Below are 14,131 nucleotides of genomic sequence, written 5' to 3' on the forward strand. Positions count from 1 at the left end.
CAGGTGTACAATATGATGACTCTATATATTACTCAGTGCTCATCATGATAAGCACTGAGAAATGTATAAGCTTCATGGCTTAAAATTACAATATAAAGATATGATGTGATAAAACTGTGCTTGGTGCTGGGGAACAAAAAAGACTGTAGGAAGTACAATTCCAAGAGAAAGGACCCCATGTAAACTCTACCCTGTGGGAACTTCTCCATGGAAAAGGAATTCAGTGAAAAACAACTGTACAGAAATATATAGAGAATGCTTCTAATTTATAAGAAAAGAATATGAACTAATACATGCAATTTAAACAATGCCCTAAATGTCAATAAATGGTGCTGGGAAAACGACAGAGCTACATGCAAAAGATGAAACTGAAACAGTATGGTGAGTTTCCTCAAGAAAGAAAAAAAAAAAAAACAAAAAAAGAGAGAGAGAGACGAAACTGGACCACTTTCTTACACAACACACAAAAGTAAACTCAAAAGTGATTAAAGGCCTAAATGTGAGAACTGAAACCATAAAACTCCTAGAAGAAAACATAGGCAGTAATTTCTTCGACACCAACCAAAGAAAGCAGTCTTCCAGATTTGCCTCTTCAGGCAAGGGAAACAAAAGCAAAATTAAACTATTGAGGCTACACCAAAATAGAAAGCCTTTACACAGCAAAGGAAGCCATCATCTTTAAAACCATGAAGCATCAACAAAACCATAAAGCAACCTACTAAACGAGAAAAGATATATCCGATAAGGAGTCTAAATCCAAAATATATAAAGAACGTATAAAACCCAACACCAAAAAATAAATATTATCCAATAAAAATGGGCAGAGGCTCTGAATAGACATTTTTCCCCTGGAAGACATCCAAATGGCCAACAGATACATGAAAAAGATGCTCAGCACCACTAATCACCAGGAAAATGCAAATCAACACCACAATGTGGTAACACTTCACACCTGTCAGAAAGGCCAGAATCAAAAGGACAACAAATAACAAAAGTTGGAGAGGACGTGGAGAAAAAGAAACCGTAATGCACTGTGGGTGGGTATGGAAGCTGGTGCAGTCACTATGGAAAACATCAGGGAGGTTCTTCAAGAGATTAAAAATAGAATTATTGTTAAGATTAGTAATTCCACCACTGAATATTTACCCAAAGAAAATGAAAACACTAAACTGAAAAGATACATGCAGCTGTATGTTTCTTGGAACATTGTTTACAATAGCCAAGATGTGGAAATAACCCAAGTGTCCATTCACAGATGAGTGAGTAATGAAGATGTGTACACACACACACACACACACACACACTCTCACACAAGAATATTACTCAGCCATAGAAAAGAACAAGATCTTGTCATTTTCAACAACATGGATGGATCTAGAAAGTAGAATACTAAGTGAAGTAAGTCAGAGAAAGACAAATACCACATGATTTCGCTCAAATGTAGAATTTATGAAGCAAATGAACAAAGAAAAAAAGAGACAAACAACACTTGAAAAACAAAATATTTTATTTATTCATTTTTAGAGAGAACAAGGGGAAGTGGGGAAAGAGAGACAAACAGACTCTGCACTGAATGCGGAGCCCAACATGGGGCTCAATCCTGCAACCTGAGATCACGACCTGAGCCAAAACCAAGAGTTGAACACTTAACCAACTAAGCCACCCAGGTGTCCCAAAATAATAGACTCTTTTAAAAAAATTGTTTAAATTTGTTATTAACATATAATGTATTCTTAAAAAAAAAAAAACATATAATGTATTATTAGCCTCAGGGGTACAGGTCTGTGAATCACCAGGTTTACACACTTCACAGCACTCACCATAGCACATACCCTCCCCAGTGTCCATAGCAAAATAAAAGACTCTTAAATACAGAGAACAAACTGGTGTTGCCAGAGAGGAGGTGGGTGGGGGATGGATGACAAAGACAAAGGGGATTAAGACTACATTCATCATGATGAGCACTGAATAATGTACGGAACTACTGAATCATTAAACTGTACCCCTGAAACTAATATAAAACTGTATGTAAATTATACTTCAATAGAAAAATAAAAAATAAAATAATGGCCGATAAGCTTAAAATACTACACTTATCAAGTTATTTAACCTGGACAGATCTGGCTTCTTAAGGTCTTACCTATTATATTATGTGCCCAAATTAATAAGCTGATATAAATATGCATAATCACACTATCAGCCTAACCATACAACCTATCATGTACTAAACTGATAATGATGTGACAAAAATAATTTGTAATAACAATAATAAAAGATAGGGCGCTTGGGTGGCTCAGTGGGTTAAAGCCTCTGCCTCCGGCTCAGGTCATGATTCCAGGGTCCTGGGATTGAGCTCCGCCATCGAGCCCTGCGTCGGGCTCTCTGCTCTGTGGTGAGCCTGCCTCCCTTTCTCTCTCTCTCTGCCTGCCTCTCTACCTACTTGTGATATCTGTCAGTCAAATAAATAAATAAAATCTTAAAAAAAAAAATAAAAGAATAGCAGCAATAAAACATTCTTACCCAAAATAATGAAAAAAAGCAAGGAAGGAGGGAAAAATTACAATAAACTAAAGATAAAACCACGATAAAATTCTTCCTAGAAAATTGCTAGAATTCCAGTTATCGGCAAGGATGCTTGAATAGTGTAAGATTTGTAACATTAGGATACTGAAGTAGAATCCTCAGTAAACTTCTTTATATGTTGATTTTAGTTCTGAATACCAAATTTTAGTAACCCCTAACTTACTAATACCAAGTCTTTAGATATATGAAGAAATAAAAGTTTTAAAATAATAGACAGTTTTATATTCAGAAGAAAGGACTGGAATTTTTGGATCCATTCCAGGGCCATCTTGAATGCCATGAAGACTCACTCCCGCCTACAGAACCACTTGTTAAGTACCATTTTTAGTGCAAGGTAAAGTCCCTTCCTCCCCATCTCTCTCTCTCTCTCTCTCTCTCACACACACACACACACATACACACAGACAGGACTTCAAAATTATGATGATACAAACAGAAAATACCCATTAGGAAAACACTAGGAATTTATATAGGGCAATACACTTACAATATCTTATATGTGAAATGCTTTGAAGTTTACAGAGCTCTTTTAAGTGCATGATTTTACTAATACAGCCATCCTGAGAAGATTAAGTTATCACTATTTTAAAGACCAGAAACATGAGGTTAAGAAAATTAACTAGGGGAAAAAAAAGAAGTTAAGTAAAGTAACTGGCTCAAGGTCAAATTAGACATTTGATTATGTGGCAGAGCAGGGTATTAATTCAGACTTCTTGTCCTAGTTCAAGGTCTCTAAAACACCAACTACTACAGGCCAAATCTAGAAATTGAATGATATAAAGGCTTTGGAAGACTAAAAACAACTAGAAAGATTTTATTATGAAGATCATTTGCACCAGTGAAATATCTATGCCAAGGCCTTAACCTGAGCAGTAACATCTCTCTGGACTAGTCATTAAGACATTGCAAAGAGGTCCAGAGGATTCTAACATGCAACACGGTTGAGGACTTCTGATCTCTATCAGATGATACAAACTCCAACAGTGCATTACAAGCATGTTTTCAACTATCATTTGTATTTTTATATTTTCCTTTCATACAAATTAATCACCAGTCCTTAATTAGTTATAGTGACAGAGTTTAATAAAGCCAAAGTGCTGACTTTAAAGACCTCAGTATTAGCTATGAGAAAGGTGTATAATGCTGCATAAGAGTAATTACACAAAACTAAACCCTCTGTTCTAGCCAATAGCTAGACTATTCAATTAAAATGTACAGCCTTCAATTTGTGCTCCTAAGAAAATTTAAAAATCATTATCTTCATCTGAAGGAAAAAAATCCCACTTCTCCTATAGTATTACATCTACGATGCACTCACTGAGGAGCAGGAAGCTACTACACCAAACGTAATATATGCAAACAGCAGCTGAGGTCTTTGTGCGACATATTAGATGGCAATTAGCACCGAAAATCATTTTAATAAATAATGGATATTGAACCAACCTTACCTTTTGTAGACTTGTCGGATTCAACTGAGTTTTGTCAATTATTTTTATTGCAACCTAGAAAAGAATAAATAAATGTTTACAGATTTTACAAATTTAGTAATTATAGACTAACTGGTAATAGTTTTGTAAATGCTCAGACATGTGGGACATGAGAAAGACAGAGCGAGACTGATTATATAATGAAAACACTTCTAAAAACGTAGGACAATGAAGCAAATCTATTCCCTATTTAGTGATACTTAAAAATTAAAAAAAAATTTTTTTAAAATTTTAATCCAAAGGCAGAAGTGGGTGGTGGCTGCACCATTCCTGGAAATACTGCAATACCAGGTCAATGCACGGAGTAGACGGAGCAAAATCCATCTCATGTACTGTCCTCAGAGAGAGGATGTAGCAGATATTAAACTGATAAAGAAGAGATACTATACTTGATCTTAGCCAAAAGGCTGAGAAGCAATCCAATATTTTAATTTCATCTGATGCTGGGATCCAAGGGCAGGAGGCACAGCTTTTATAAATTTACACAGCCCAGAATGCCTTGCTCACAGTGTCTTGCACACAATAGGAGCTTGATAATTAAGTAAATACATGAACTAATAGGTTGGAGTTCAATCTGAAAACTTTAAAAACATTTTACTAAAAAAAATAGAAAAGATCTTTTGGTAGTTAAAAGAAGGAAAACAGACTAGCTCTAGAACAATCTGTAGGCTAACCAAGTGAAACATGTACAGAGGCAACAAATGGATTACCCGGTCACTTTTGTTCAAAAAGGGCCAAGTAAACCCCAAGCAGTCTTAAAACAAGCCACTAAGATACAGAAAGAAAGATCTATAGTTTCCAGCCATACAAGCTTATCTTTAAAAAAGAAAAAAATTAGTTTTACTAATATTTACTAAGTGGACCTACAGCGGTGTCCTTATCTGATACATTGTCATTTCTAGAATAAAAGTGACTTCTAGGAACTAGGGATATCATAATGAAGGGAGAGGGTAGCAAAAGGGGATGAAAGGGAACGTAAATGAAGAAAGAGGCTTTTTTCCCATTAGCATATAATGTATATGCCCCAGGGGTACAGGTCTGTGAATCGTCAGGTTTACATACTTCACAGCACTTACCATAGGACATACTTTCCCCAACGTCCAGAACCCTACCACCCTCTCCCTACTCCCTTTCCTCTGGCAACCCTCTGTTTGTTTTGTAAGATTAAGAGTCTTTTATGGTTGGGGCGCCTGGGTGGCTCAGTGGGTTAAGCCGCTGCCTTCGGCTCAGGTCATGATCTCAGGGTCCTGGGATCGAGTCCCGCATCGGGCTCTCTGCTCGGCAGGGAGCCTGCTTCCTCCTCTCTCTCTCTGCCTGCCTCTCTGCCTACTTGTGATCTCTATCTGTCAAATAAATAAATAAAATCTTAAAAAAAAAAAAAAAAAGTCTTTTATGGTTTATCTCCCTCCCAATCCCACCTTGTTTCATTTATTCTTTTCCTACCCCCCCAACCCCCCATGATGCATCTCCACTTCCTTGTATCAAGGAGATCATATGATAGTTGTCTTTCTCCAATTGACTTACTTTGCTAAGCATAATACCCTCTAGTTTCATCCACATTGTCGCAAATGGCAACATCCACAATAGCCAAACTATGGAAAGAACCTAGATGTCCAACAACAGATGAATGGATAAAGAAGATGGGATATATATATATATATATATATATATATATATATATGGCCATCAAAAGAAATCCTTGCCAGGATCTGTCACTTCCTGACCTGTTAATTTTAGCCATTCCGACTGGTGTGAGGTAGTATCTCATTGTGGCTTTGATTTGTATTTCCCTGATGCCGAGTGATATGGAGCACTTTTTCATGTGTCTGTTGGCCATCTGGAAATCTTCTTTGCAGAAATGTCTGTTCATGTCCTCTGCCCATTTCTTGAATGGATTATCTGTTCTTTGGGTGTTGAGTTTGATAAGTTCTTTATAGATTTTGGATACTAGCCCTTTATCTGATACGTTGTTTGCAAATATCTTCTCCCATTCTGTCAGTTGTCTTTTGGTTTTGTTAACTGTTTCCTTTGCTGTGCAAAAGCTTTTGATCTTGATGAAGTCCCAATAGTTTATTTTTGCCCTTGCTTCCCTTGCCTTTGGTGATGTTCCTAGGAAGAAGTTGCTGCGGCTGAGGTCAAAGAGTTGTTGCCTGTGTTCTCCTCAAGGATTTTGATGGATTCCTGTCTCACATTGAGGTCCTTCATCCATTTTGAGTCTATTTTCATGTGTGGTGTAAGGAAATGGTACAGTTTCATTTTTCTGCATGTGGCTGTCCAATTATCCCAACACCATTTATTAAAGAGGCTTTTTGTCCACTGGACATTCTTTCCTGTTTTGTTGAAGATTAGTTGACCATAGAGTTGAGAGTCTATTTCTGGGCTCTCCATTCTGTTCCACTGATCTATTTGTCTGTTTTTGGGCCAGTACCATACTGTCTTGATGATGTCAGCTTTGTAATAGAGCTTGAAGTCTGGAATTGTGATGCTATCAACTTTGGCTTTCTTTTTCAATATTCCTCTGGCTATTCAAGGTCTTTTCTGGTTCCATATAAATTTTAGGATTATCTGTTCCATTTCTTTGAAAAAAAATGGATGGGATTTTGATAGGGATTGCATTAAATGTGTAGATTGCTTTAGGTAGCATAGACATTTTCACAATATTTGTTATTCCAATCCATAAGCATGGAACATTTTTCCATTTCTTTGTGTCTTCCTCAATTTCTTTCATGAGGACTTTATAGTTTTCTGACTATAGATTCTTTTTGCCCCTTTGGTTAGGTTTATTCCTAGGTATCTTATGGTTTTGGATGCAACTGTAAATGGGATTGACTCCTTAATTTCTCTTTCTTCTGTCTTGCTGTTGGTGTAAAGAAATGCAACTAATTTCTGTGCACTGATTTTATATCCTGACACTTTACTGAATTCCTGTACAAGTTCTACCAGATTTGGAGTGAAGTCTTTTGGGTTTTCCACATACAGTATCATATCAGAAGAAAGAGGCTTTGCCACGAACTGGAGAACATTAAGTAACTCAGCTTTGCAATTGAAGTCCAGGACCACAAATGGTCTCATCATACACTGAGGATTATGTATTCCTAATGTGCATCCTTCAGGACCAGATCCAGCAAGAAGCACCACTGAAGAAAGGGAGTCAAAGTCTGGGGAAAGTGCTTAGAGACTGCCTCGCAAACTTTTTGGTCTTCTTTACACTCTTAAAGATTACTGATGAACCCAAATGTGGGTTATATCTATTAAAATTTACCTTATTACAAATGAATACTGAGAAATTATAAAAATAAGTATTGAACATAACAAGATTCATTTCAACATAATATTTAACAAATGGTGCTGGGAAAACTGGATATCCACATGCAGAAGAATGAAGTTGGACTCCTACCTAACAACACCTACAAAAATTACTGCAAAATGCATCAAACACCTAAATTTAAGATTTAAAACTATCAAACTCTTAGAAGAAAACATACAGCAAAAGCTTCACAACACTGGACTGGGCAGTGATTTCTTAGATATGACACAAAGGCAGAGGCAACAAAAGAAACAGCCAAATTAGACCTCATAAAATTTTTGTGCATCAAAAGACAGTATTAATAGAGTAAAAGGGCAACCCAGACAATGGGAAAAGTATTTACAAATCATAGATGTGAGAAGGGATTAATATCCAGAATATAGAGAGAACTCTTACAACTCAATGACAAAAACCCAACTGAAAAATGGGCAAAGGACTTGAAGAGACATTTCCTCAAAGAAGATACACAGCAGATCCCTGAACAATATGGGGGGGCACCCATATCGTTGAAAAATCTACAAGTAACTTTTGACTCCCCCAGAACTTTAACTACAAATAGCCTACTCTTGATGGGAAACCTTACTGATAATATATACAGTTGATTAACACATCTTTTGTATGTTGTGTGTGTTTTTACAATAAAGTAAGCTAGAGAAAGGAAAATGTATTACAAAAATGTTAAGAGAAAATACATTATAGTACTGTATTGCATTTATAAAAAAAAAATCTATGTATAAGTAACCTGCCCAATTCAAACCATGTAGTTCAAGGGTTAACTGTACTAACAGCCAGTAAGCACATAAAAAAGATGTTCAACATCACTGATCATTAGGGAAATGCAAACCAAAACTCCAACATACCACTTCACACCCATCAAGATGGCTATTATAAAAAACCAAAACAACCTCCCAGAAAACAACAAGCAGTAAGGATGTAGGGAAACCGAAACCTTGTGCACTGCTGTTAAGAATGTAAAATAGGGGACGCCTGGGTGGCACAGTTGGTTGGACGACTGCCTTCGGCTCAGGGCGTGATCCTGGAGTCCCGGGATCGAGTCCCACATCAGGCTCCCAGCTCCATGGGGAGTCTGCTTTGCTCTCTGACCTTCTCCTCGCTCGTGCTCTCTCTCACTGTCTCTCTCTCTCAAATAAATAAATAAAATCTTAAAAAAAAAAAAAAAAAAAGAATGTAAAATAGTACAATTGCTATGGAAAAGAGAACAGAGTTCCTCAAAAGAATTAAAAATAGAATTACCATATAATGAAGCAATTCCAAGCAACCAAAAGCAGGGACACAAACAGGTCTTTGTAGACCCATGTTCACAGCAGCACTGTTCACTTAATAGCTAACGTGGAAATAACCCCCGCGTCCACTGTGTGATGAATGGATAAGCCTAATGTACTGTCTCCATATAGTAGGTATTTTTCAGCCTTTTTTTTTTTAAAGATTTTATTTATTTATTTGAAAGACAGAGAATGAGTAAGCGAGAGAGAGAGAGAGAGAGAGAGAGAGAGAGAAGAAGCTGGAGGAGGGGCAGAGGGAGAGGGAGAAGGAGGCTCCCTGCTGAGCAGAAACCCAGTGCAGGGCTCAATCCCAGGACCCTGGGATCATGACCTGAGCTGAAGGCAGACGCTTAACCGACTGAGCCACCCAGGTGCCCCAAATATTTTTCAGTCTTGAAATGGGAGGAAATTCTGACACATGCTATAGCATGAAGGAACCTTGAGGACACTATGCTAAATGAAACAAGCCAGACACAAAAGGACAAATACTATGATTCCACTTTATGAGGTTCCTAGAGAGTTCACATTCATAGAGACAGAAAGTAGAATGGGGTAAGGAAAGAATGGGGAGTTAGTGTTCATGGATACAAAGTTTCAGTTTTATAAGATGAAAACAGATCTGGAGATGCATGATGGTGATGGTTGCACATTATAAATATATTAGATACTACTTAAACATACACTTAAAAACATTTAAGAGGCTAATTTTAAGTTATGTGCAATTTATCACAATAAACTAAAAAAATAAGCCCATTATATGTTAATATAAATAACATTTTTATGAAATTCTCACATATCCTGTATTCAATGTGTTGTGATAGCACATGTTATGTAGCCTCTGGAAAATTTTAGTTTAGATTCATGAATGAAAATGGAAAAAGTACTATCTTAATGGTATTACAAAAATAGTATTGACTTTGCAGACTCCCTAAAAGGTTCTCCAGAGAGACCTCCAAGGGTCCCCACACCTACTTCAAGAACTGCTGTACTTATTCATAGTAACACTTAAAAACAACGACCCCTGCTCTACTTGGTCTAAACTCTCCATCTGCCTAAGTTATCTATTACTTCCTATGAGCCCACACGCTGAACCATGCTGCTAACACGGCACCCAGTGAACTTGACTCTGGAACGTAAGGACCCAGCATCCCAGCACACCCCAACTGGGGAGAAAAAAGAAATCAGAATTGGAGGAGGGGCGGTCAGTCAGCATGCATGTTTGAAAAAAGCAAAGATAGAATTCTGATTTCATATGTGGAAAACTATAGTTAAGTCTTGGTGGAAACTATAGTAAAAAAAAAAAAAAAAAAAAGTGAAAGGCAAAGTCAGAGGCTGGAATATATAAACAAAGACCTTGTTCACCTCTCCGCTGGGGACTGGCATCCTGTTAAGAGCTCCAACATACTACTAGATACATAAGAAGCATCTGATAAATGCTTCCTGAGCTGATGTGAGGCCCTCAACATTCATACTCAGTAATCACACGTGTTCGAGATGGAGACAGAAGAGTGAAGAAATAGGGTTTCTGGTGTTTGAGCAGATATCAATGTAATTTTAAAAAATACATTATTTCAAGGACGCTTGGATGGCTCAGGCGGTTAAGCATCTGCTTTCTGCTCAGATCATGATATCAGGGTCCTGGAATCAAGCCTGCATCACATCCAGGCTCCCTGATCGGCAGAAGTCTGCTTTTCTCTCTCCTGCCACCCCTTCCCACGGTCATGCTCTCTCTTGCTTGCTCTCTCAAATAAATAAAATCTTTTTTAAAAAATTACATTATTTCAAGGTTTAATGGATTAATTTTCTTCAAACTTTACTTTCCTAAGTAATTTTATGTGGTATCCATGGATCTCCTAATTTCCAAAGAAACCCCTTAGATATACCTTCTCCTTTCTGGCAACCTTTTGTTTTCTTACTCCTTCTGATTGTTAGATCTATCAAATATGCTGTCTTTCTGGTTCTTCTTCCCTCTGAACCTCTGAGACCTGGTTTCTATTCTCATGACCACATTCCTGATCATTAGCTGCTTCTGGCTCTATTCAGTATCCGCCTTATTCTATTCTTAATCATTGCCTTTTTCAAATACTGCTATTCAAGCAGTATTTAAAGCAAAAACAGGAGCTCAAAATATGTTTCATTCAGCTAAATCAAACTGTAGAAGAGAGTCATTTTATTAAGTCATTTATTAAAATAAGTGTCCCTTAAGTGAAACACTGTTACTTAGAATGATGTGAGTTTGTGTGGCCATGAAGCCTGAGGGGGAAGCCCGTAATCCCCTCTTCCTCCAGCTCCCTGCTGGGGTGACTCAACTACCTTGGCCCAGAACTGGAGCCTGGGGGAGACCTCAGACCTCAAGTCAATAAAAGAGGAAGCAACTGTGGGGGCAACAACAATGCCTGAGAAAGACAGGGACTGGAGAGACCACACACGTGCTCCCAAGGTTGTGGAGTTTTTGGAGGTTTTTTTTTTTTGGAGGGGGGGTGGCACGTGCATAGCAAAAGCCAGGGGAGCTCACTGGCGAGGAAAGAGGAGTGTCCCTGCCACTTGTTGCATAAAGTTCTGGGAAATTCCATTTATTCACCCTGATGCCAGAAACAAAGTGGAAAATTACAAAATAGGAATAAAGAGACCTCATGCAAGAGAAGGGCTTCCCCCAATATACGTCACCCTAGAGGGCCCAATAAACCTGTAGTAAACGCCCACCAGAGAAATAAATACCCTTATCTTCCACTTCCTGTCAATTTTCTACTGGTCAAAGGTCCCAATATCCTGCTTCCAACATGCATTAAAGCATCCATAAACACTGAAAGAGCAGTCAAAAAAAGATCCCATGTTCTTTAAGAGGATGCAGAAGCCCGGAAGGATGCACTATTAGTCAGCTCAGGCTGCGATAACAAAAATACCATAGACCCAGTGGCTTAAACAACAGAAATTTATTTTCTCACAGACTGGGAGTCTGGAAGTCCAAGATCAGAGTCTGACCAGCATGGTTAGTTTCTGGTGAGGCTTTTCCTCTTGGCTTGCAGATGGCCACCTTCTAACAGTGTCCTTACATGGTGGAGAGAGCAGCTTTCTGAGGTCTCTTCTTGTAAAGCCACTAATCTTACTGGATCAGGACTCTACTTTTATGATCTAATTTAACCTACTTCCACAAAAGCCCTATCTCCAAACACTGGGGAGTAGGGATTTCATATATGATTCTGAGAGACACAATTCAGTCCACAGCATAAAGACCAAGCTGAACTACTACGACACATGGCTACAACATAAAACTTCAAATTAAAGCACAGCGCCCAACACACGGACGACACGCAACATGGAATAGCATCACAAGCATAAAGTGCGGTAAGAGACAGACACGGAATAACACGTACTGCATGATTCCATTAGCATGTTAAGGAAAACAAAAAATGAACTACGGTGCTAGAAGATAGTGGTTATTACCCTGGGGAGGAAGGATAGGAAAGTGATTAGAAGAAGACAGAAGGGAAGCTTCTGGGGTTCAAGTCACAGTATAGTTCTGCCCTGGGTTGTAGTTATGCAAAAGTGTACTTTGTGTTAATTCATCAAGGTGTACACACTTATGATTTGGACACTTTTTCTGGATGTGTGTTATATTTCAATAAAGAGTTTATTTTAAAAAAATCAATTGTGACACTAAATAATCGTGAAAAGACAGTAAATAATGCCTAAAACTGGAAAACTAAGTAAGAGCATGCTGTGTGTTAACTATACTTCAATAAAAAAGGTTTTTAGGGGCGCCTGGGTGGCTCAGTGGGTTAAAGCCTCTGCCTTCGGCTCAGGTCATGATCCCAGAGTCCTAGGATCGAGCCCCGCATCGGGCTCTCTGCTCTGCAGGGAGCCTGCTTCCCTCTCCCTCTCTCTGCCTGCCTCTCTGCCTATTTGTGATCTCTGTCTGTCAAATAAATAAAAATCTTTAAAAAAAAAAAAAAGGTTTTTAAAGAAAAAAAGCGTGATAAAGATATAAGTAAAACATAAATAATCAGTTTATATTGTACACCTGAAACTAATATAACACTGTGTGTTACCCAACTGGAATTAAATAAAGACTTTAAAAAAAAAAAAAAAGAACCAGTTTAAAAGACTGAAAGTGACCACCTTGGAAGATTAGGAAATGAGGGTTTTTATTTTTATTTATTTATTTTTAAAAGATTTTATTTATTTGACAGACAGAGATCACAAGTAGGCAGAGAATGAGGAGGAAGGAGGCTCCCTGCTGAGCAGAGAGCTGGATGTGGGGCTCCATCCCAGGACCCTGAGATCATGACCTGAGCTGAAGGCAGAGGCTTAACCCACTGAGGAGCCCCTATGAATAAAAACAGAATGACAAAGAGAATGGGAGAGGTGTCATCAGGAGACAAGGGACTTTAAACAATTTCTGGAAGAAAAAATCTGAGGGCACATACAAGCCTAGAGTGTGCCCCAAGAAGGGCACAATCCAGGAAAACCTCACTGAGAAAATCACTTTGTGTTGTGTATGTGGCAACTTTCCTACTGGCCACCAGGAAGCTTAGCCAGGCACCTGACCAGCAGCCTCCACATACCCTGTCCCATACAGAAAGCTCCCAATTTGCTTCTTATTGCTCCCCACTTGAAAAATTAACGGCGAATCAAAAATCACAGACAAGGAAAGCCTTTGATTTTTTGATACCCTTCTCCATATATGTTTTAGGGGAAAACACCAGATAACTGAGGCTTCTCTTTCAAAAACAGAGATAGTTGTTTGTTGCTGAGTATGGTAATTATGTTCTACAAAGTCATTGTGAATACTGCTCCTAGAAGAAACACAGAGTTAGGTTCCTATGGGCCCCTGGTCATAAAAATTTTCATCAACTGATCAATATATAACCTTGCTTTATGTGTGTTTCTTTTTTTTTTTTTAAGATTCATTTATTTATTTATTTGACAGACAGAGATCACAAGTAGGCAGAGAGGCAGGCAGAGACAGAGAGAGTGGGAAGCAGGCTCCCCGCCGAGCAGAGAGCCCGATGTAGGGCTCAATCCCAGGACTCTGGGATCATGACCTGAGCCGAAGGCAGAGGCTTTAACCCACTGAGCCACCCAGGCGCCCCTATGTGTGTTTCTTTTTAAGAACATCTTATTTACCACACATCATTGCTTCATTAACACTGAACTGTCAGCCAGCCACAGAACCTAACTCCTGTCTGAATGAAGCTTATCTAAAAATGTGTTTTCTCTATCAGGCACATCACAGTCTTGCACTTAGAAACAGTAGCTAGTACTTCAGCCCTACACTTGGGGACAACAGAAAGCACAAAAAGGCAAAAACTGTGGAGTAAAAAGACCGCAAAAAGAGCATCTGTTCGTGGTATGGAAGCTGAAACAAGGCAGAGCATCATCCCTTTGCTGGATCTCAGCCGAGGATGCATACCTTGGACAACTCAAACTTTCTGATGCTTTACGTATCTTCACAAATACTGCAAAAGCAC

At 38.4% G+C, this 14,131-nt stretch overlaps 1 protein-coding gene and 1 pseudogene across 6 annotated transcripts in view; both read right to left on the reverse strand.

The window, feature by feature from the left end:
* The window catches only part of MARK3 (microtubule affinity regulating kinase 3), a 121,404-nt gene that overhangs the window by 70,100 nt on the left and 37,173 nt on the right, over window positions 1-14,131 (reverse strand). For all 6 annotated transcript variants that reach the window (XM_044230622.1, XM_044230620.1, XM_044230621.1 and 3 more), the window contains exon 3: window positions 4,032-4,085. In XM_044230622.1, the coding sequence (XP_044086557.1) occupies window positions 4,032-4,085 (54 nt within the window). The remainder of the gene's footprint in view (window positions 1-4,031; window positions 4,086-14,131) is intronic.
* On the reverse strand, window positions 4,325-4,489 carry LOC122894778 (annotated as a pseudogene).

This window comes from Neovison vison, chromosome 13 (assembly GCF_020171115.1).
Source record: "Neovison vison isolate M4711 chromosome 13, ASM_NN_V1, whole genome shotgun sequence".
NCBI lineage: Eukaryota > Metazoa > Chordata > Mammalia > Carnivora > Mustelidae > Neogale > Neogale vison.